At 36.8% G+C, this 23627-nt stretch overlaps 6 protein-coding genes and 4 non-coding genes across 10 annotated transcripts; 5 read left to right on the forward strand and 5 right to left on the reverse strand.

Annotated features, from left to right (window-relative positions):
• The first annotated feature begins 18 nt into the window (after positions 1-18).
• LOC123422979 (photosystem I assembly protein Ycf3) lies at positions 19-6478 on the forward strand. The gene is made up of 3 exons (XM_045107763.1): positions 19-4237; positions 4997-5224; positions 5948-6478. The coding sequence occupies exons 1-3, from the start codon at positions 4114-4116 to the stop codon at positions 6106-6108; spliced, it is 513 nt and encodes a 170-aa protein (XP_044963698.1). The 5' UTR covers positions 19-4113; the 3' UTR covers positions 6109-6478.
• On the reverse strand, positions 460-532 carry TRNAF-GAA. The gene has a single exon. It is a non-coding gene; the product is annotated as a tRNA-Phe (tRNA).
• TRNAT-UGU lies at positions 2129-2201 on the forward strand. Its single transcript has one exon. It is a non-coding gene; the product is annotated as a tRNA-Thr (tRNA).
• Positions 3417-3503, reverse strand: TRNAS-GGA. The gene has a single exon. It is a non-coding gene; the product is annotated as a tRNA-Ser (tRNA).
• A 101-nt stretch (positions 6479-6579) lies between the features above and the next one.
• On the forward strand, positions 6580-9032 carry LOC123422970 (photosystem I P700 chlorophyll a apoprotein A1). Its single transcript, XM_045107755.1, has one exon. The coding sequence runs from the start codon at positions 6780-6782 to the stop codon at positions 9030-9032; it is 2253 nt and encodes a 750-aa protein (XP_044963690.1). The 5' UTR covers positions 6580-6779.
• Positions 8966-12107, forward strand: LOC123422971 (photosystem I P700 chlorophyll a apoprotein A2). Its single transcript, XM_045107756.1, has one exon. It carries the CDS (start codon positions 9058-9060, stop codon positions 11260-11262), a length of 2205 nt encoding a protein of 734 aa, XP_044963691.1. The 5' UTR covers positions 8966-9057; the 3' UTR covers positions 11263-12107.
• A 5-nt stretch (positions 12108-12112) lies between these two features.
• Positions 12113-12184, forward strand: TRNAR-UCU. Its single transcript has one exon. It is a non-coding gene; the product is annotated as a tRNA-Arg (tRNA).
• Positions 12185-12203: 19 nt separating this feature from the next.
• On the reverse strand, positions 12204-13923 carry LOC123422974 (ATP synthase subunit alpha, chloroplastic). The gene has a single exon (XM_045107759.1). The coding sequence runs from the start codon at positions 13822-13824 to the stop codon at positions 12310-12312; it is 1515 nt and encodes a 504-aa protein (XP_044963694.1). The 5' UTR covers positions 13825-13923; the 3' UTR covers positions 12204-12309.
• Positions 13924-16485: 2562 nt separating this feature from the next.
• LOC123422978 (ATP synthase subunit a, chloroplastic) lies at positions 16486-17806 on the reverse strand. The gene has a single exon (XM_045107762.1). It carries the CDS (start codon positions 17427-17429, stop codon positions 16569-16571), a length of 861 nt encoding a protein of 286 aa, XP_044963697.1. The 5' UTR covers positions 17430-17806; the 3' UTR covers positions 16486-16568.
• Positions 17807-17913: 107 nt separating this feature from the next.
• On the reverse strand, positions 17914-23067 carry LOC123422967 (DNA-directed RNA polymerase subunit beta''). Its single transcript, XM_045107753.1, has one exon. It carries the CDS (start codon positions 23043-23045, stop codon positions 18612-18614), a length of 4434 nt encoding a protein of 1477 aa, XP_044963688.1. The 5' UTR covers positions 23046-23067; the 3' UTR covers positions 17914-18611.
• Between the last annotated feature and the right edge of the window lie 560 nt (positions 23068-23627).

The raw sequence follows: 23627 nt of genomic DNA on the forward strand, positions 1-23627 counted from the left end.
GCATTCCAGATAGACTGAGCCAAAAAAGGGTTTCATTTGGATTCCCCTATTTTGAAAATCACATATTAATTTCCTTCATATGAACAGAAAAATAGGATGACTCAAAGAAGTTCTCTACCAGGAACTTTGTATCGCGCACATGACTTAGCACAACTAGGAAAATAAGATAAGATAAAGATAAGCAAGACTAAAAAAATATTCGTCGGAATAGTGGAATACAAAATAAAGAAACGCAAAAAAATAAAGGGGAACCTAATCTCACCCCCTTCCTTATCATAAAGAAAGGGTATATTTTAAAACTTCTCTAAAAAGAAGTGCCTCTATATTTATATTATAGATTTATCCACTTAGATGAATAAATCATACTCTATCTATATTATATATTATTAATAAATATGTATCACAATCCATCTCGAGGTATTTGGATCAATACCTATTCGGTGGATCTTTTTTTTTCTCTGCCAGGAACCAGATTTGAACTGGTGACACGAGGATTTTCAGTCCTCTGCTCTACCAACTGAGCTATCCTGACCTTTTCTTGTGCATCATCCTAGTAGAGTATTTGTATCTATGTCAATTAAAAGGACTAAAAAATCAATTAAAGTATTTCAAATTCAAAATTTGAAAGGGGGGGGGTAGCCCTATGCATTGTGCATGGTTTACTTAAATAATACTTAAAAATAGAGTGAATAACCAAGATTTCTTGCCGATACTCTAATAAAAAAGAAATCTATTCAATGAATAGGATAAGATCCATTGAGTTCTCTTCGCATTCCTTTCCTTTGTGAAAGAGTAGAATGAGAAAGCTAATGAATCTTAAACCCATTGATAAAAAGAAAAAAAAAGAGGATTTGGGGATAGAGGGACTTGAACCCTCACAACTTAAAAAGTCGACGGATTTTCCTTTTACTAGAAATTTCATTGTTGTCAGTATTGACATGTAGAATGGGACTCTCTCTTTGTCCTCGTCCGATTAATCCACTTTCTTTTTAAAAGTTCTCAAAACTTTGAATTTGAATTGAAGAATTTGATTATTCAATATTCGAATGGAGTGGATTCACAATAATTCAAAATAAAATTATGATATGAGTTTTTTATTTCATAATCATTTCGAATTTTATTTTGAAATTTTAAAAAAGATAAAGAACCTATATTATAATATGAGTTCTGTGATTAATCGTTTGCTATGTCAGTATCTATACGTGTTTATTAAATGTATAAAGTATAAAACCCCTCTTTCTCTAATTTAGAATTAGAAGGAATTCCACTAACAACACAACGTAATTAACTCGATTCGTTAGAACAGCTTCCATTGAGTCTCTGCACCTATCCTTTTCCTTTGTATTCTAGTTCGAGAATCCCTTCTCAAAACACGGATTTGGCTCAGGATTGCCCTTTTTTAATTCCAGGGTTTCTCTGAATTTGGAAGTTACCACTTAGCAGGTTTCCATACCAAGGCTCAATACAATCAAGTCCGTAGCGTCTACCGATTTCGCCATATCCCCACTTCCCTCTTCTTTGAGACCAGGATTCCTTGTGTAATTTCATCCATCTCTTAGTTTTTTTTTTGAATCATTGAGTTCATCACTCAACGTAGTCTAGCAGTTCAGTTCGACTCTATTTGAGAGACCCCGCTTGCTTATTGCAATTCTGAATTACATTGATTCTATCCTTGATGTATTTGCAATTCAATCCGAATCAATATATCCAAAACTTTTTATCTCCCCCACCTCCCGTCTTACTTTTTTATAGTATTCGAAATTATACTATAACGCTGGATATTTATTCTTTTTTTCTAATCAGAATTATCAATTTTATTTACTCTGACTTTATGTTCCCCTTAGTGAAATATTAATCCTCAAATTATTAACAAATAATAAAGTCTATAATGATCGAATGAAAATACCCATAAAGTCTATAATTTTCTTTTTAAATATCCTATAGTTAAGCATATCAAGCTAACTTTATCTTTAAGAAGTTTTAGTATTTTTTTATTTAGTATTTTTTTATAAGTAGAACTTCAAATTTAGAACTAGTTAATAGCTAAGAGTAATAACTAATATCTGAGATTTTACGGATTTCCTATACTATACCTATTTCTATTTGTTACACTATTTCCGTTATGTAAGCCCACTTAGCTCAGAGGTTAGAGCATCGCATTTGTAATGCGAGGGTCATCGGTTCAAATCCGATAGTCGGCTTTTTTTTTCTCTATCGATGTTCTACGAACAAGAATCTCTTTTTTTCCGAATTAAATGGAGAATCCAGGATCTTTTATGTTTTTTACCTTACTATTTTGCTAGATACAAAACAATAAAATAAATAATATATATACAAAAAATACAAAAAATACAGATTTTGATGAAATTCCATTTTTTGTGGTACTTTAGTTGATTTTACTCTGTTTATCCTGTAGTTTAATTCAGTTTTAATTTCGATGTATTCTGTAATGTAAATACAATGAAATTAATTGTGTAAAATGAAATTTCAATAAAAAAAAGGAGTCTTCATGTCCCGTTATCGAGGACCTCGTTTAAAAAAAATACGCCGTTTGGGAGCTTTACCAGGACTCACTAGAAAAACACCTAAATCCGGAAGTAATCTTAAAAAAAAATTCAATTCTGGGAAAAAGGAGCAATATCGTATTCGTCTTCAAGAAAAACAGAAATTGCGTTTTCATTATGGTCTGACAGAACGACAATTACTTAGATATGTACATATCGCTGGAAAAGCAAAAAGGTCAACAGGCCAGGTTTTACTACAATTACTTGAAATGCGTTTGGATAATATCCTTTTTCGATTGGGTATGGCTTCAACCATTCCTGGGGCCCGCCAATTAGTCAACCATAGACATATTTTAGTTAATGGCCGTATAGTCAATATACCAAGTTTTCGTTGCAAACCCCGAGATATTATTACTACGAAAGATAACCAAAGATCAAAAGGTCTGGTTCAAAATTATATTGCTTCATCGGACCCGGGGAAATTGCCAAGCCATTTGACGATTGACACATTGGAATATAAAGGACTAGTAAATAAAATCCTAGATAGGAAGTGGGTCGGTCTCAAAATAAATGAGTTGTTAGTTGTAGAATATTACTCTCGTCAGACTTGAACTTAATGAAAAAAGGAAAGGTTCATAGAATTTTCTTCCCCTTCCCCTTTCCCCGAACTAAATAGCCCTAAGACCATTACCATTAATTCGTATTTTCCCATCAACTAGCTAAAATTGATTAACCCTAGGATTAGGATCCTTTTTGCTTTTTTCCTCTATGTTTACATACCACAGTAATTTGCTATAGAGAATTTTTAATTTCTATTAAATAAAAATAAGATAATATAAGATATTATTACTGGAATAAATTGCTATTTGATTTGATACATTGTGATCCTTAACGTTGATGAATTAAGAAAAACGGAAAGAGAGGGATTCGAACCCTCGGTAAACAAAAGTCTACATAGCAGTTCCAATGCTACGCCTTGAACCGCTCGGCCATCTTTCCTACATAACTTATTATGGAAAATAAACTGAGTGAATAGCGAGTTTTCTTATTCCTGCAGTACAGGTACAACCGCAACCGCTCGGGGGTTCCCTAGTTCTATTGGAAAAATTCCTTTTGATCTAGGTGGAAGGATACAGGATTTTTTACTAGAAATTGCGCTCGCTATAAAATAAAAGTTTTAATTTAGGTTTTCCCGCAACTAAAGAAAAAGAGAATGCAAGAATTCTTCTTATTGCATAATAAAATAAAGAAACCTTAGAATTCCGTTTGCATAAGATACGCTACACCATTGAAATCAAAAATAGAGTATGAGACAATTAATAACTTTGAAAACACGAAATAGTTGATGACATAAGTTGTTGTTCAGAAATAGGAAAGTGGAATGAAATCCAGTCTTAGTCAAATATTGCATATCTCTTCGTGTCCAAGCAGAAGGAAAAGGATACAATTTGAGCTGAGCGGAAAATCCATATCTCTCTTATCCATTTAAAACATATGGATTTAGAGCATATGGATCAATCTATTTATAATTATAAGAATCGAATGTGTTTGTTTTTATGTTATTTTGTGAAGGAATGAAAACAATTCTATATAGAATGGCTTGGGAATTATGCCTAGATCCCGTGTAAATGGAAATTTCATTGATAAGACCTTCTCAATTATAGCCAATATTTTATTGCGAATAATTCCGACAACCTCAGGAGAAAAAAAGGCATTTACTTATTATAGAGATGGTGCGATTTGACTCTTTTTTTTTTTGCTTTTTTTTAGACCTACCTATACCTCAGTCTTAGGAAAAAGAAAAGGGGTTGGCATAGAGAGAACCAAATTTGTAAAGCAAGCAAACCCACGCTTCGGGAAGGTGAGGCGAACTAACAATTCCTTCCGTCGTGTATCCTCGATTGATGCGGCTTCAGATACTTCAATTGTAGATTTGAGTATTGAGCGAAAGGTTACACCTACAGGATATGGTATGGTATGGATTACAGGCCACTCTATTAGTATCCGTAGGCAGCATAGGGGAGAAAAGCACTACACCTAGAAATAGGAATCAACAAGAGAAAAACTTTGGTAGAAATTACCCCTTTCCTGATCGGTATCAGGGCTGGGAAGAATGGTTGGGATAACAAACAACCATCAGGTTTGTACTTTGGATACCCCTATAACCATCAAAGATCGTTGAAGTAGCTAATTCCTCTAAATAGGAGGCGTTGAGAACAAAGAAATTATTGGAGCTATCGTTTTCCTCTAGCATTAATAGAATTCATTGGTGTTAAGAAAAACCTCTTGTGGGAAGGTTGGCTAGAGATTTCTTGGAAAAATACCAGCCCCTTTCGGTTCATAATGAGACGGGACTAATTCTATTTTGATTCTATAGATTAAGATTATTTCGCTTAGTACTATTATGTACAGAAGGGAGGAGCCGTATGAGATGAAAACCTCATGTACGGTTTTGGAACGGAGATTTTTTGAATAGAATGAACGACCGTAACGGATGTTGGCTCAATCCGAAGGAAATTATGCGGAAGCTTTGCAAAATTATTATGAAGCTACGCGACTAGAAATCGATCCCTATGATCGAAGTTATATACTCTATAACATAGGCCTTATACACACAAGCAATGGAGAGCATACAAAGGCTTTGGAATATTATTTCCGGGCACTAGAACGAAACCCCTTCTTACCGCAAGCTTTTAATAATATGGCCGTGATCTGTCATTACGTGCGACTATCTCCACTATAGAAAGACAAAAAAAGAGAGGATCAAATTTTCTAGTAAATACTGGAAAAAAGGGCTTTCTACATAGGGATCGTAAAAACAACGATTTTTCCCTATCAGCTGTAGGAAGGAAGGACACTTCACGAGAATCAAAAAACGAAGAAAGTATGGCCTATACTACTACTCTATGGATAAAGTTTCTCAAATTGATAGAGAAAGCACCGTAAAGATCAATTAGTGAGCGACTGGGTCGATACAACTAAAAAAAACTGCTTACTTATCCCATGATATGGGGCAAAATTTAGGAATCCGCTTATGTAATAGAGCCGATCCACTAAGGGATTAAGCAGCGGTGTAGTATCAGATCCCAAAGATAGTAAGTTCTTTTTTCTTTCTTATGGAAAAAAGTCTTTTTCAAGGATTCTATAGAGATTTCATATATGAAACCGGGATAGTTACCTTTCAGAAAATTTGAACGAAGGCTCTATATCTATCTATGCTTCATTCTTCTGAAGGTGGGAAAAAAGATCAAACTAATTATTGAGAAAAATTAGGGTTTGAAACTTAGGTAATTAATTTCTTCTGCTTAACACAAGAACAAATTGGATCGATTTTTGATAAATCGAATTCAGTTAAGATAGGGGAAATTAAGATAGCAATTTCTGAGCCGTATGAGGTAGGAAACTCTCAAGTACGGTTCTAAGGGAAGGAACTGCCTATTCCGACCGAGGAGAACAGGCCATTCTAGAGGGTGATTCGGAAATTGCGGAAGCTTGGTTTGATCAAGCTGCTGAATATTGGAAACAAGCTATAGCGCTTACTCCGGGAAATTATATTGAAGCACAAAACTGGTTGAAGATTACGAAGCGCTTTGAATTTGAATAAGACCATGCTCCTTTTTTTTCCTAAAATGGATGGTTTGGTTGTTGATCCATTAATCAAATAAATTAGGTCGTAAGATCGAATCAAGAATTTCATTATATCCATTTCTTATACCTTCTATTTTATAAGATATTTCATAAGAATAAACCATAGGGATAGGGTCTAGAATAGAAGTAATAAAGTGAATAAAAAAAAGGGGGCCAATCTAAATATTGCTAATATATTAGAACCATCTTATTAATAATTCTAATGAGTTATCTTGGAATTTAGAATCAAATAAAAAATAAAAAACCCTATATTATGCTCAAGGAAAGTAGATATAGATAGGAGCTTATGCCCTAAAAAAAAATACACTAGTTTCTTAAATTTAAAATAAAAAAGATTTTTTCTTACGCCGAGAAATATTTGTTTTTTCAAGATAAACAATGTCCGTTAGGCACCTAACCTTTATGTCATAATAGATCCGAACACTTGCCTCGGATTGACTTTAATATATAATTGCTCCAGTGAATAACTAAAAAAAAAGAAGGGTGGTAGTATAGTAAAGAAAAGAACTAATCACAATATCTATCTTTCAAAATCTATCTTTCAAAATCTATCTTTCAAAGATTCACTAAAAAAAAAGACAGTTGGCGGGTCTCTTTGTATGTCTTGTCCGGAAAGAGGAGGAGTTAATGATTATTCGTTCGCCGGAACCAGAAGTAAAAATTGTTGTGGATAGGGATCCTGTAAAAACATCTTTTGAGGAATGGGCGAGACCCGGCCATTTCTCAAGAACACTAGCTAAGGGCCCTGATACTACCACTTGGATCTGGAACCTACATGCTGATGCTCACGATTTCGATAGTCATACTGGTGATTTGGAGGAGATTTCTAGAAAAGTTTTTAGTGCTCATTTCGGGCAACTTTCCATTATCTTTCTTTGGTTGAGTGGCATGTACTTTCATGGTGCCCGTTTTTCCAATTATGAAGCATGGCTAAGTGATCCTACTCACATTGGACCCAGTGCTCAGGTAGTTTGGCCTATAGTAGGGCAAGAAATATTGAATGGTGATGTAGGTGGGGGTTTCCGAGGAATCCAAATAACCTCTGGTTTTTTTCAGCTTTGGCGAGCATCTGGAATAACTAGTGAATTACAACTCTATTGTACTGCAATTGGTGCATTGGTTTTTGCAGCGTTAATGCTTTTTGCTGGTTGGTTCCATTATCACAAAGCCGCTCCCAAATTGGCCTGGTTCCAAGATGTAGAATCCATGTTGAATCACCACTTAGCGGGATTATTAGGACTTGGGTCTCTTTCTTGGGCGGGACACCAAATTCATGTATCTTTACCAATTAACCAATTTCTTGACGCTGGGGTGGATCCTAAAGAGATACCACTTCCTCATGAATTTATCTTGAATCGGGACCTTTTGGCTCAACTTTATCCTAGTTTTGCCGAAGGAGCAACCCCTTTTTTCACTTTAAATTGGTCCAAATACGCAGAATTTCTGACTTTTCGTGGAGGACTAGATCCAGTAACCGGTGGTCTCTGGCTGACCGATATTGCACACCATCATTTAGCTATTGCTATTCTTTTCCTAATCGCAGGTCATATGTATAGGACCAACTGGGGTATTGGCCATGGACTTAAAGATATTTTGGAGGCTCACAAGGGCCCATTTACAGGACAAGGCCATAAGGGTCTTTATGAAATCTTAACAACGTCATGGCATGCTCAATTATCTCTTAACCTAGCTATGCTAGGCTCTACAACCATTGTTGTAGCTCATCATATGTATTCTATGCCTCCCTATCCATACCTAGCTACTGACTATGGTACACAACTTTCCTTGTTCACACACCACATGTGGATTGGCGGATTTCTAATAGTCGGTGCTGCTGCACATGCAGCAATTTTTATGGTAAGAGACTATGATCCAACTACTCGATACAACGATCTATTAGATCGCGTCCTTAGACACCGCGATGCAATCATATCCCACCTTAACTGGGTATGTATATTTCTAGGTTTTCACAGTTTTGGCTTGTACATTCATAATGATACCATGAGTGCTTTAGGCCGTCCACAAGATATGTTTTCGGATACCGCCATACAATTACAACCTATCTTTGCTCAATGGGTACAAAATATCCATGCTACTGCGCCTGGCGTAACAGCTCCTGGTGCAACAACAAGTACTAGCTTAACGTGGGGAGGCGGCGAGTTAGTAGCAGTAGGTGGCAAAGTGGCTTTGTTACCGATTCCATTAGGAACCGCAGATTTTTTAGTCCATCACATTCATGCATTTACCATACATGTGACTGTATTAATACTTTTGAAAGGTGTTTTATTTGCTCGGAGTTCCCGTTTGATACCCGATAAAGCAAATCTAGGTTTTCGCTTTCCTTGCGATGGGCCTGGCCGAGGGGGAACATGTCAAGTATCTGCTTGGGATCATGTTTTCTTAGGTTTATTCTGGATGTACAATGCAATTTCGGTAGTCATTTTCCATTTCAGTTGGAAAATGCAGTCGGATGTTTGGGGTACCATAAGTGATCAAGGGGTGGTAACTCATATTACAGGGGGAAACTTTGCACAGAGTTCCATTACGATTAATGGGTGGCTTCGAGATTTCTTGTGGGCACAGGCATCGCAAGTCATTCAGTCTTATGGTTCTTCATTATCTGCATATGGTCTTTTTTTCTTAGGTGCTCATTTTGTCTGGGCCTTCAGTTTAATGTTTTTATTCAGCGGCCGTGGTTATTGGCAAGAACTCATTGAATCTATCGTTTGGGCTCATAACAAATTAAAAGTTGCTCCTGCTACTCAGCCTAGAGCCTTGAGCATTATACAAGGACGTGCTGTAGGAGTAACCCATTACCTTCTGGGTGGAATTGCCACGACATGGGCATTCTTCTTAGCGAGAATTATTGCAGTAGGATAGTGGCTAGGAGGATTTGAAAGGCATTATGGAATTAAGATTTCCCAGGTTTAGCCAAGGCTTAGCTCAGGACCCCACTACTCGTCGTATTTGGTTTGGTATTGCTACCGCACATGATTTCGAAAGTCATGATGATATTACTGAAGAACGTCTTTATCAGAACATTTTTGCTTCTCACTTTGGGCAATTAGCAATAATCTTTCTATGGACGTCCGGAAATCTGTTTCATGTAGCTTGGCAAGGAAATTTTGAATCATGGATACAGGATCCTTTACACGTAAGACCTATTGCTCATGCGATTTGGGATCCTCATTTTGGTCAACCCGCTGTGGAAGCCTTTACTCGAGGAGGTGCTGCTGGTCCAGTGAATATTGCTTATTCTGGGGTTTATCAGTGGTGGTATACAATAGGATTACGCACCAATGAAGATCTTTATACTGGAGCTCTTTTTCTATTATTTCTTTCTACGCTGTCCTTAATAGCGAGTTGGTTACATCTACAACCCAAATGGAAACCAAGCCTTTCGTGGTTCAAAAACGCGGAATCTCGTCTCAATCATCATTTGTCAGGACTTTTCGGGGTAAGTTCTTTGGCTTGGACAGGACATTTAGTTCATGTTGCTATTCCCGCATCCAGGGGGGAGTACGTTCGATGGAATAATTTCTTAGATGTATTACCCTATCCCCAGGGGTTGGGACCCCTTTTGACGGGTCAGTGGAATCTTTATGCCCAAAACCCTGATTCGAGTAATCATTTATTTGGTACCGCTCAAGGAGCGGGAACTGCCATTCTAACTCTTCTTGGGGGATTCCATCCACAAACACAAAGTTTGTGGCTGACTGATATGGCTCACCATCATTTAGCTATTGCATTTATTTTTCTCATTGCCGGTCACATGTATCGAACTAACTTCGGAATTGGGCACAGTATTAAAGATCTTTTAGAAGCGCATACTCCTCCGGGGGGTCGATTAGGGCGTGGGCATAAGGGCCTTTATGACACAATCAACAATTCGATTCATTTTCAGTTAGGTCTTGCTCTAGCTTCTTTAGGGGTTATTACTTCCTTAGTAGCTCAACATATGTACTCTTTACCTCCTTATGCATTCATAGCACAAGACTTTACTACTCAAGCTGCTTTATATACTCATCACCAATATATTGCGGGGTTCATCATGACAGGGGCTTTTGCTCATGGAGCTATTTTTTTCATTAGGGATTACAATCCGGAACAGAATGAGGATAATGTATTGGCAAGAATGTTAGACCATAAAGAAGCTATCATATCTCATTTAAGTTGGGCTAGCCTCTTTCTAGGATTCCATACCTTGGGCCTTTATGTTCATAACGACGTCATGCTTGCTTTTGGTACTCCAGAAAAGCAAATCTTGATCGAACCTATATTTGCCCAATGGATACAATCTGCTCATGGCAAGACGACATATGGGTTCGATATACTCTTATCTTCAACGAATGGCCCCGCTTTCAATGCGGGTCGAAGCCTATGGTTGCCCGGATGGTTGAATGCTGTTAATGAGAATAGTAATTCGCTTTTCTTAACAATAGGACCTGGGGATTTCTTGGTTCATCATGCTATTGCTCTAGGTTTGCATACAACTACATTGATTTTAGTAAAGGGCGCTTTAGACGCACGCGGTTCCAAATTAATGCCGGATAAAAAGGATTTTGGGTATAGTTTTCCTTGTGACGGCCCAGGGCGCGGCGGTACTTGTGATATTTCTGCTTGGGACGCATTTTATTTGGCAGTTTTCTGGATGTTAAATACCATTGGGTGGGTTACTTTTTATTGGCATTGGAAACATATCACATTATGGCAGGGCAACGTTTCACAATTTAATGAATCCTCCACTTATTTGATGGGATGGTTAAGAGATTACCTATGGTTAAACTCTTCACAACTTATCAATGGATATAATCCTTTTGGGATGAATAGTTTATCGGTATGGGCTTGGATGTTCTTATTTGGACATCTTGTTTGGGCTACTGGATTTATGTTCTTAATTTCTTGGCGGGGGTATTGGCAGGAATTAATTGAGACTTTAGCATGGGCTCATGAACGCACACCTTTAGCTAATTTAATTCGCTGGAGAGATAAGCCTGTGGCTCTTTCCATTGTGCAAGCAAGATTGGTTGGATTAGCTCACTTTTCCGTGGGTTATATATTCACTTATGCAGCTTTCTTGATTGCCTCAACATCAGGCAAGTTTGGTTAATTTAGTTTGTTTTTTTGTACTGTATCAGCACCTAGTTCATTACTCTTGATAGAGAGGGAGGATCCGCCTTCTTAAATTTCTTTTTCTATTTATTTTTCCATCTAGGATTAGAACCGTATACTTGATAATAATAGCAACGGCACATTATGGCAAAAAAGAGTTTGATTCAGAGGGAGAAGAAGCGGCAGAAATTAGAACAGAAATATCATTTGATTCGTCAATCTTTAAAAAAAAAGATAAGAAGCAAAGTTTCTCCCTTGAGTTTGAGTGAAAAAACGAAAATGCGAGAAAAATTGCAATCCCTACCGCGTAATAGTGCACCTACACGCCTTCATCGACGTTGTTTTTTGACCGGAAGACCTAGAGCTAACTATCGACATTTTGGGCTATCCGGACACGTACTTCGAGAAATGGTTTATGAATGTTTATTACCGGGTGCAACAAGATCCAGTTGGTAAGGATAAAATACCCTTTCGTATTTGTATGGATTTCTGGAATTGATAATCATAGAGGAGCCCTCTTTACCATTCTGTATAAATGGACTATTCTATTTGTATAGATATGGTAGAGGGACGTATCGAACCCTCTTTTATCCACTAGTTACCCCTCTTTAGTTTAAGAGTATAGAGCAGTTTGGTAGCTCATAAGTCTCATAACCTTGGGGTTGCGGGTTCGATTCCCACTACCGGCCCCATACTCCTTCTTTAATGATATATGCATGATATATACATCATCCATTTGTATCTGGATTTTTTGATTTCCTAAAAGAGTTTTGGTCTAACAGTTTTTTCTCGGAAGAAGACAACAAATAAAAGAAAGAATAAAAGAAAGAATAAAATACGAAAGAAAAGCGTCCATTGTCTAATGGATAGGACAGAGGTCTTCTAAACCTTTGGTATAGGTTCAAATCCTATTGGACGCAATCTTATTTCTATCTATTCTTTAAATAACTATACTAAACTAAAAACAAAGAAAACTTTTTTGCATGATTCAAATAACAAGAGTAGACATGCAAAATAACAAGAGTAGATATGCCAAATTTATTTGTTACTGAAGGGAAAACCGTTCCAGCTGTTCCTGAATAGCTTCCTTCAAAAGGATTTCCGCTTGCTCGGTGAATGTCTTGCTAGAAGATATAATTTCTTGGAATTGAGGTTTAGTATCTTTTAGGTGTTTACGTAACTCATCCAGAAATTTATTTACCTGTTCGATTTCTAACGAATCAAGATATCCTCTTGTTCCGGTATAAATAGTAGCTATCTGCTCTTCCACTGGGAGAGGATTTGCCTGGGATTGTTTAAGCAATTCCCTTAATCGTCGACCCCTTGCCAATTGATTCTGACTTGTTTTATCGAGAGCAGAGGCGAATTGTGCAAAGGCTTGTAACTCTGCGAATTGAGCTAGTTCCAATTTTGATTTGCCAGCTACTTGTTTCATGGCTTTAATTTGAGCCGCGGATCCTACTCTGGAAACAGAAATACCCACATTAATAGCGGGTCGAATTCCGGCATTGAATAGATCCGCCGATAAGAATATTTGTCCATCTGTAATGGAGATTACATTAGTAGGAATATAGGCGGAAACGTCTCCAGATTGAGTCTCAACTATTGGTAAAGCGGTCATACTTCCTTCGCCTAAAAGAGAATTTAATTTAGCGGCTCTTTCTAAAAGGCGTGAATGCAAATAAAAAACATCCCCTGGATAAGCCTCACGGCCGGGAGGTCTTCTTAATAGAAGGGACATTTGGCGATAAGCTTGTGCCTGTTTGGAGAGATCATCATAAATTATTAAAGTATGCCGTTCGCGGTACATAAAATACTCAGCCAGGGCTGCTCCCGTATAAGGAGCGAGGTATTGTAATGTAGCAGGTGAATCCGCCATTTCAGCTACTACAATAGTGTATTCCATGGCCCCCTCCTCATGGAAAGTAGTTACTACTTGAGCTACGGAGGATGCTCTTTGACCGATAGCTACATAAACACATATTACACCTTGCCCTTTTTGATTGAGAATTGTATCTGTAGCTACTGCTGTTTTGCCAGTCTGTCTGTCCCCAATAATTAACTCTCGCTGACCGCGCCCTATAGGAATCATCGAATCGATAGCAATAAGCCCTGTTTGAAGAGGTTCGTATACGGAACGCCTGGAAATTATACTTGGAGCAGGAGATTCAATTAAGCGAGATTCGGAAGCTATAATTTCGCCTTTCCCATCAATAGGTTTAGCCAGAGCATTTACAACACGACCCAAGTAAGCCTCACTCACGGGTATCTGAGCAATTCTTCCTGTTGCTTTTACAAAACTGCCCTCTTGTATCATCAACCCATCGCCCATTAATACAATCCCAACATTTTTGGATTCCAAATTCAGAGCAATACCCCTAGTACCTTCTGCAAATTGGACTAATTCACCCGACATTATTTCACCAAGACCTATAATACGAGCAATCCCATCCCCCACTTGAACTACGCGACCTATATTCTCAATCCCTACTTTCCTATTATATTGTTCAATACGTTCGCGGAGAATTTTATGAATTTCGTCGACTCGAAGGGTTGCCATTAGTGTTTCTTGACTCTTTTTTCGAAAGCAAGGGGAAAAATAATGCCTAAATTCTAAACGAAAGTAGAAGTTCAAGGCCTAATTAATTTAATTATCTCTTCCATTCCAGGGACCCGAGAATGCCAATATTAGCACGAATCGTACGGAAATGTAACTCGGTATTCAAACAACTATTCAGAGTTCCTAGAGCTCCTTGTACGGCCTGTTGGAAAACCCGCTGTCGGACCTGATTCATTGCCCTTTGTTTTTCAAAATAAAGGGTTTCGTTTTTAGACTTTTCTAATTGTTCCAAACTAATAGAAGTAGCATTAATCAAATTTGCTTTTTCTCGTTCTATCTCAGAGTATCCATTCATTCGATACTCATCCGCTTCTAGTTCGACTTTCTGTAATCGAATCCGAGCTTTTTCGAGTTGCTCAATGGTCCCTCTACGCAATTCTTCTGAATTTCGAATAGTACTCAAGATCCTCTGTTTTCGATTATCTAATAAATCTTTTAATGAAAGTAGATTATTTTGTAAGTTTACAACTTTTATGATCTCTTCCCGAACCAAACATGAATCTTTCGATTCATTTGGCTCTCACGCTCCTTTTTTTCTTTTTTTGCTATAGCAATTTCCATATCTTTTTTTAAGTATAAGTAATGAGCCTATCCTCTATCTTATTTTTTATGTTTATATTTCAATATACCGAAACCTATATAAGACTAGATAAATATTAAGAGGACTCTTCCGCCTAGATAAAAATATATCATGGTCAGCAAAGTTGTTTCTTTATTTATATTTGCCCTTTAGTTAATAATTTCAATTTCATTAAGAAAAACTAACTAAATAAATGGAAAATGAAAATTAATAGAATTCTTTTTTTTTTTTCTTCAAATCCAAAAAATTTCTCTTTTTTATACATAGGTCGTCGATTCGGCATTGGTTAAAAAAGGGCAGGGTGCCCCTTCTTTTTTTTTCTAGTAAATAGTTCAAACCATTTTATCGATATGAGTGTTCTATATCAGATAAATTTTACATTAGCTATTTCCCGTTTAAATTCGGTACTAATACTAATATAGTTGTAGAAAGAGTACCTCTTTTTGCCTGGACTTCAAGCAGTTTAGCTTTAACCGTGTTAATGGTCTCACATTCTTGGTTTATAGAGAATCAAAATTGATTTACCAATGAGTCGCGAAATGCTATGGTTCTTCCATATGATTTCTGAATTTATTCAGAAGTAATTCGTCGAGATCGTGCACCCTTTTCTTATTTATCCGAAAAATACTAAAAAATATTCTAAAGTGCAGCCGGATAGATCCAATCTATTCTTGAAATAGACAACTCGCACACACTCCCTTTCCAAAAAAAATCAAAACACCAACCACTACAGTTAGATTTATTAGATTTGTTGCTAAAATATCGGTATTAAGCCCGAAACTGCCAGCGGATGGCCAGTGAGCTAAAAAAACGAAAGAATGGGTTACATTTTTCATATGCTCTCCTCTTATAGATAGGACGAACAAAGAACAAAGTTTTTCGATCACTTACTTCGCTCGCCCTTTTTTGATCGGTTTTTTTAATGCAAATAGATTCAATCTAGTAATTTCTTTTAGATTAAGTCTTAGGTCTTGTTTGACCGGTGAAAGGCTTCCTTTGTTGAAATGTTCCGTTCCCAAAATTCCTAAAATAAAAGGAAAAAACTTTCCACTTTCCTAAACTAAGGACGGGAAATAAGAAGGCGAGCATATCTTCTAAATTAATCATACTCAACTCAGCCCTTCCTAGAATGCGGTATTATCTGTCCCGATAAATAGATAATTCCAGGAGTAATAAATAGGAGTAAATTAAATAAAGTATTGATATAATTGGAATTGCGGAAGCAAATACCAATTTACTAAAAAAAGAAAAAAGTATCTAATCGAAATCGAAAGAACTTTTTTTTTTAGGATTAAACAAAAGGGTTCGCAAATAAAAGCGCTAGTGCCACAACTAGTCCATAAATTGTTAAAGCTTCCATAAAAGCTAGACTAAGCAATAAAGTACCTCGTATTTTACCTTCTGCTTCTGGCTGTCTCGCAATACCTTCTACAGCTTGTCCTGCAGCAGTACCTTGACCAACTCCAGGTCCAATAGAAGCAAGCCCTACGGCCAATCCAGCAGCAATAACAGAAGCAGCAGCAATTAGTGGATTCATGGTGAGTAGTTCCTCGTGTCAAAAAAAAAGAAATGGTTAAGGATACAATCAACCAAAAAATTCTTACTTCTAAGCTCTATTGGGGAGAAGTAAAGTAACTAAAAAGTACAAATTGAAATCAAATTGAAATGTGAATTGTCCGAACTACATAGAAGGGAATTCTATATCCATATATCGGATTAGATAATGAATCTAACCTAGGAATATATAATATAATATCAATATCCTATATACATTTGTTTCTTCTATTTTGTTTGCATATTTTCTCATTTTCTATTGAATCGGATTCTAAAATCATTGCTTAAAGTGGAAACCCGCATAAAAGAGGACTCCACTTATAGATATTAAGGATATTTATTATAGTATAGATCTAGCCTGACTCCACCCTCCTTAATGCATATATACTTTGAAAATTCCATAATATAGTCTATTCTATTCTCTCTCCTACAACTCTAGGCTATATATTCATACGCATTTCTAACTATTGCAACCAAGCAGATTATCTGGAACCATGCATGAATTGAGCTAAGCTGAAAAAAAAAATACTATATTCCAAAACTAGTCAATTCAATGATGACCCTCCATGGATTCACCTATATAGGCTGCGGCTAATGTTGCAAAAATAAGAGCTTGAATACCGCTTGTAAATAATCCAAGAAACATGACCGGTATAGGGATTACTAAGGGGACTAAAGAAACAAGAACAACAACGACTAATTCATCCGCCAATATATTCCCGAAAAGTCGAAAGCTAAGCGATAATGGTTTTGTGAAATCTTCTAGGATGTTAATTGGTAAAAGGATTGGGGTTGGTTTAATATATTTCTCGAAATAGCTCAATCCTTTTTTGCTAAGACCAGCATAAAAATATGCCGCTGACGTGAGTAAAGCTAAAGCAACAGTAGTATTTATATCATTCGTGGGCGCTGCTAATTCCCCATGGGGTAACTCTATAATTTTCCAAGGTAAAAGAGCACCCGACCAATTTGAAACAAAAATAAAAAGGAACATAGTTCCAATAAAGGGAACCCAGGGACCATATTCTTCTCCAATCTGAGTTTTGCTCAAGTCTCGAATAAACTCAAGGACATATTCAAAAAAATTCTGCCCGTCGGTCGGGATGGTTTGTGGATTCCGAACAGCTATGACAACTGAACCTAGCAAGATAGTAATTACGACCCAAGAAGTGATGAGTACCTGGGCATGAATTTGAAAACCTCCTATTTGCCAATAGAAGTGTTGGCCTACTTCTACACCCGATATATCGTATAACCCCTTGAGTGTTTTAATGGAACAAGGTATAATATTCATATTGTCCTCTGATAAAAATTGAACTTCAAAAAAGGAATTCTTTTGATTCAACCATCTCTTTCTCAACTCAGCAACTTGAACTATTAATTTGATATTTAGGATACCAAGAAAGCACATCAGATCATAATATATATCAATACCCTCTAATATATATCAATATTCCCCTTCTTTTTTCTATGCAAAACAAATTCTATGCAAAAAAAGATATAGTAAGTCATTCCATAAATCTACGCAGTTGTCCAAGAATTCACTATATATTCTTAATCAACGATTTCTTATATAGAGAACGGCCCTCACAAATTGAAAATACTAATTTGTTAAGAATCAATCGAATTGAAGTCATAGTGTCATCGTTGGCTGGAATCGATATATTCGCGAGATCCGGGTCACAATTTGTATCGACTAAAGAAATAGTAGGAATTCCCAAAATGGCACATTCCCGAAGAGCTATATACTCTTTTTGCTGATCAAGGACGATCACAATGTCTGGCAATCTCGTCATATATTTGATCCCGCCGAGATACCTTTGTAAGGTAGATAATTTTCTCTTCAAGATTGCCACATCTCTTTTTGGGAGATGGTGGAATTTTCCCATTTTTTCTTCCGCTCTTAAGTCTCTAAATTGAGAAAGTCTAGTTTTCGTAATCGACCAATTCGTTAACATACCACTGAACCACTTTTTATTAACATAATGACAACGAGCCCTTATTGCAGCTGATGCTACTAAATCTGTTGCTCTTTTTTTGGTACCAACAATTAAGAAACTTTTTCCCTGACTTGCTGCATCAAAAACTAAATCACAAGCTTCTGATAAAAAACGGGCCGTTCTAGCGAGATTTATAATATGAGTACCTTTACGCTTTGCCGAAATGTAAGGGGCCATTTTAGGATTCCATTTCTTAATACCATGACCAAAATGAACTCCTGCTTCTATCATCTCTTTCAAATTAATGTTCCAATATCTTCTTGTCATTTTTTCCACACTTCCTTTTTTTTTCATCCTAACATTCCATTACGGAATTTATTTCTTTTTGAAGATTAAGAAAGATCCGAAATAGCTTGAAATAAATAAAATAATAATTGTTCTGAGAGAACCTTGTACTAAGAGTTGGCCATTGATACATTGATACATGGTATAAACAAAACCTTAATTTAATGAATTAACTGACTTGTTTTACTTATTAAAATAAAAATCTTAAAAATCTAAAATTTAACCTGTTAGTGTTCTAAGTTCAAAAGTCTAGTAAAGTAAAAAATATGTTTTATGTATCCTTAGGGTTAAATGTTAAATGGGGGTTTTTATGTCTCATAAAAATTGTTTGTTACGTCAGAATCTGAAGAAACTAATTCTGTATGGAGAAACAAAAAATCTCTCATTTCCGACGCGAATAGATTTTTTTTTTTTATTTCGAAATAAAGGTTCTTGTCTTGTGGGGAACGATGCACAAATTTTTGGAATCCGGTACCAACAGGTATAATCCCCCCCAGAACTACGTTTTCTTTCAAGCCTTTCAACCAATCAATGCGACCTCGTAGGGCAGCTTTTGCTAAAACTCGAGCAGTTTCTTGAAAACTTGCTTCAGATATGAAACTTTGGGTATTCAGGGAAGCCCTTGTTATTCCCAATAAGATTGCCCGATAATAGATCGATTCATCCAAAGCTCGCCCTGCTCGTTCCGCTCGCAATAGTCCGATTAATTCCCCAGGCGAAAAAACATTAGACATTCCATCTTCGGAAACCCGCACTTTTGATGTTACTTGGCGTATAATAATCTCTATATGTCTATTATGGATCTGTACCCCTTGGGATCGATAAACCTTTTGGATTTTATTAACCAAAGAAATACGACTTTGGGCTATGGTTAGCTCAGCTCCAATCAAGAATCCCCAAGGGACCCCAAGAATTCTTGGTATACGCTCATTCCAATCCTCAATTCTCCTTTCGAGATTGGGGGATAATGAATCAATTGAACGCGCTTCAAAGATTTGTTCCACTTTTGGAAGACCTTGCGTTATGTCACTAGATCTCGATTTTTCATATATAAACGTAACTAACCTATCTCCCTTGTAAAGGATTTCTCCATAATGACCATTAACAGTTGCTCCTGTAGTGGCCAAATAAGGTTTAGCTGCTCTTATAACAAAGGAATCCATATTTACACTGAAAATTTGACCAGATTTTTTTATGTGCGATTTAAATAGACATACATTTTCACAAATAAATTGTCCAAGGTGAATTATTGCCAATGTCTCTTCCCAAGAATCATGATGGACAAAGTGACAATTCAAAAGGAATGGATCCAACATTATGTTACTATCGAAATTGGAAATCCTTTTATTTTCATCTATTAAAGAGTATTTAAGTTCTTGAAGTACTTGGAAGGTTTGTTTCAAATTGTCAACGAACAAATATTTTTTTAGCAGGATTTTATTATGCGTTAGTAAATAGTAAGATGAAGAAAAATGCGATATACTAGCTACAATAGCCCCTAAGGGCCCAAAAATTTCTAGAATAGGAATTCTAGGATTCCATTCTTTTATCGCATTGGGATGTTTTGAATTCTTGAATAAACCAATTCGAGAACAGTTGGATGCCGACAAAATCATCAAAGATTGGTATTCTTTATTTCGATTCAACAAAGTGCCAATAGCTTCTTGATGTTGGCTAAGTGATTCAATCTTCGCCTTGGAATAAAAAGAATTGCTATTGGCGCGATCTAACCTATTATGGGGAGTCGGTCCTCCACTTGTCCTATCATACCTTTTTCGTGTATACGAAATAGTGGACTTGACTAACTCAATTCTTAGGAAATCGCGAATAAGATCATTTGCTCTTACCTCAACAAGGGAAGCACCAGCCTTTTCTTTTTCTTCTTGTTCCCAATTCACTACTAAGCAAGTTCTAACAAATTGACTATTTGTGTGATAAATTCTTTGAGTTAACTTGCTATTTTCATGATAAATAAAATTGACAAGTCGAATTTGGAGATTATTTTCTTCTTGCAAGAGATCCTGCGGGAAAAGTGTTGCTAAATTTCTTCCTTCGTCCATTTCATATGCCACTGTAGGGCGAACGGAAACAAAATACTTTTCCTTGCTCTTGAGAATTTTTTTCCGTTGAACATAGACCCAATTTTTCTTTTTTTTTGATTCCTTAGAATCTTTTTTTTGTCTTTCTGGCGGTATCAAACACCCACCTAATATCTTATCTGCCTCTTCAGGAAAATGAATATCTCCGGAAAATATTTTGAGTTCCGTATGGCTTTTTTTTCTCTTCACTCGGACCAGTCCGCCTAGTCCACTTCTTGTATTTTTTGTGAGTTGTGTATCCACTCCAATAATACTATTGTCAAGTATCTTTAGGGATGAAGATCTCGGCAAGATATGAAGTTCTTGAAGAATGAAAAAAAACCGATCTACTTCTTTTTGGTATTTTAGACTAAATTCTTTTGTTCCTCGATGCTCAATCAAACCCTCTTTTTTTAAGATGGAATCTTCCTCTGGGCTCTCGTATTCGTCCTCTGAGTCTTCTTCTGAGTCTTCCTCTAAAGTACCATATTTTTCCTCGCCGCTTTCCCCGGGGCTGCCATATTCGTCTTCTGAGTCTTCTTCTAAAGTTCCATATTCGTCCTCTTGGGTCCTATATTTGCTCTCTGGGTTCCCATATTCCTCTTCTGAGTCTTTCTCTAAAGTCCTATATTCGTTCTCTGGGTTCCCATATTTGTTTTCTGGGCTCCCATATTCGTTTTCTAGGGTTTCATATTCGTATTCGTCTTCTAGGATTCCATATTTAGATTCTTCTAGGGTTTCATATTCGTCCTCTCGGGTCCTGTATTCGTGTTCTAGGGTCTCATATTCCTCTTCTGAGTCTTCCGCTCGAGTCCTATATTCTTCTTCTAGGGTCCTATATCTAAATTTAACAATTCCTGAACCCTTTTTATCTTTTCTGTATCGGGGATCGTCAAAATAAGCAAAAATAGTATTTCTACGTAAAACACCCATAAAGGGGATTTCAATCGAAATCCCAAAACAGGATATTAGTTCTTTCTCTTGTTCTTGATGATATTGTAATGGAATGACGAACCTATTTCTTCGCTTTTTCGCCAACAAATCTGAATTATCTTGAAAAATAGAAGGATAGATCAAATTCCAATGGCCATTGGACATGATTCGATCCGACGTTGAATAATCAAGAATTTCCCTATCTTTTTTACCATAAGTATTCATTTGATCTTGATCCTTGTGGAGTGAAAAAGACGCTATACTGGATCTGCACATACTTACGGATAATATCCATAAATGGCTTGTTTTTGGTAATCGACGAAGATTACCATATTGATATTCGGGCGCATGGTAAACATCAGTACTCCAGTGCATTTCGCCGTCTGATTCAGAATAAATATGCTTTTGTACCCTTTCTTTAAAATGTAAAGTGGACGTTCCGGCACGAATCTCCGCAATTACTTGTTCAGATTTTACATATTGATCATTTTGCACTAGAATCAAGCTTTTTGAGGGAATATTCACACTATATAGAATATCTTGACTCTGAATAGTTACATGCAAGTCTATATAACATAGAAAAGCAGGCTGTCCATGACGGGTACGTGTGGGGTGAACCAAATTCTCATTGAATTGGATTTTTCCATTCGAAGGGGATCGTACAAGGTCGGCAGTACCCCCTGTGAATACTCCGCCAGTATGAAAAGTTCTTAATGTTAGTTGAGTCCCTGGCTCCCCAATTGATTGACCCGCAATAATACCTACGGCTTCTCCCAATTCCACCAGATCACTATGAGTAGGACTCCGGCCATAGCATAATTGACAGATCCAAGAAGTGCTTCGGCAAGTAAAGGGGGTTCTAATATATATTGGTTGTGCTCGAAATGGTTGTGCTCGAAAGGCAGTTATGAATCGATTGACTAATCCAATTCCAATATCTTGATTTCGCGCGGCAATGCATCGTGAACCGATATATATATCGTCTGCTAATACACGACCAATTAGTGTTTGGACAAAAAGTTTTTCCGTCATCCCATTTTGAGGACTTACAGAAATACCTCGGATAGTACCACAATCTCTTCTACGCACAATAATATGTTGAACTACTTCAACAAGTCTACGTGTAAGATATCCAGCATCTGCTGTTCGTACAGCAGTATCTACAACCCCTTTGCGGGCTCCATAGCAGGAAATTATATATTCTGTCAAAGAAAGTCCCTCGCGTAAATTGCTTTGAATAGGTAAATCAATCATTTGTCCTTGAGGGTCCGACATTAATCCTCTCATACCTACTAATTGGTGTACTTGAGATGCATTTCCTCTGGCTCCTGAAAAAGACATTAGATAGACTGGATTAGAAGGATCCGTTATCCGAAAATTTGAATTCATTTCTTGTTTCAAATATTCACTTGTCGCATACCATATCTCAACAGATTGGCGTAATTTTTCTACCGCGTGTACAGCCCCATAATAATAGTGTTTCTCCAAAAGAAAACTCTGTTGTTCCGCGTCTTGGACTAACCATCCCTTAGAGGGTATTGTTAAAAGATCCTCGATTCCTAACGAAATCGATGTAGTAGTGGCTTGATAGAAGCCCAGAGTCTTTAGTTGATCCAGTATATGGGATGTATATCCCATTCCAAAATGATCTATTAATCTGCTAATAAGTCGTTTCATACCAGTTCCGTCTATCTCTTTATTATGAAAGACCAGATTGGCCCGTTCCGCCATACATAAGTACCCCCTTTTCGGCTGAGTAGGATTCGACAATTGCTGAGTAGGATTCGACAATGGGCCTGAGTCAGTGATTCGAAAATTTAATTAACTTAATTGCCTCAATCTCAATCTGGATTCGCGTGGCAAATAATGATGATACTAGGGAAATCGGAATGCCCCCCGAAAGCAAAGGGGAGGGGCATCGCCGAATCTAACTTTCTTGTTTAGGTAGTGTATGAATAGGCCTGACTAAATCCTTGTACGGCTTCCTCTATTTCTCTATAAAAAGAAATATGACCAAGAGTGGTTCGAATGTATATCGAACGAATTTCTTTTTTTCTATTTCCCATTATTAGATAGTGAGCATAAATCTCATGATAAGTCCCCAAAGATTCATATTGAATTTCAATCGGAACTTCTCTTGACCCAATGACGCGTTGATCCAGGTTCCATCGTAGCCACAAGGGACTATCTAAACTGATTAGTTTTTGTCTATAAGCTCCCAGTGCATCATAAGAACTAGAAAAATGGGGTTCTTTATCTTTCCTATACTTAGAATTATTATTATTGTAATTGACTTTTAAATTTGGATAGTTT

Source organism: Hordeum vulgare, unplaced genomic scaffold, assembly GCF_904849725.1.
Source record: "Hordeum vulgare subsp. vulgare unplaced genomic scaffold, MorexV3_pseudomolecules_assembly, whole genome shotgun sequence".
Classification (NCBI taxonomy): Eukaryota; Viridiplantae; Streptophyta; class Magnoliopsida; order Poales; family Poaceae; genus Hordeum; species Hordeum vulgare.

Excerpts from the sequence above, each read along its gene's own strand:
- LOC123422979 (XM_045107763.1), top strand. The coding sequence starts at position 4,114 with ATGCCTAGATCCCGTGTAAATGGAAATTTCATTGATAAGACCTTCTCA. Across the intron at positions 4,238-4,996 it reads ATTTACTTATTATAGAGATG|GGATGTTGGCTCAATCCGAA; the intron begins GTGCGATTTGAC and ends AACGACCGTAAC. Across the intron at positions 5,225-5,947 it reads TATGGCCGTGATCTGTCATT|ACCGAGGAGAACAGGCCATT; the intron begins ACGTGCGACTAT and ends CTGCCTATTCCG.
- LOC123422970 (XM_045107755.1), top strand. The coding sequence starts at position 6,780 with ATGATTATTCGTTCGCCGGAACCAGAAGTAAAAATTGTTGTGGATAGG.
- LOC123422971 (XM_045107756.1), top strand. The coding sequence starts at position 9,058 with ATGGAATTAAGATTTCCCAGGTTTAGCCAAGGCTTAGCTCAGGACCCC.
- LOC123422974 (XM_045107759.1), bottom strand. The coding sequence starts at position 13,824 with ATGGCAACCCTTCGAGTCGACGAAATTCATAAAATTCTCCGCGAACGT.
- LOC123422978 (XM_045107762.1), bottom strand. The coding sequence starts at position 17,429 with ATGTGCTTTCTTGGTATCCTAAATATCAAATTAATAGTTCAAGTTGCT.
- LOC123422967 (XM_045107753.1), bottom strand. The coding sequence starts at position 23,045 with ATGGCGGAACGGGCCAATCTGGTCTTTCATAATAAAGAGATAGACGGA.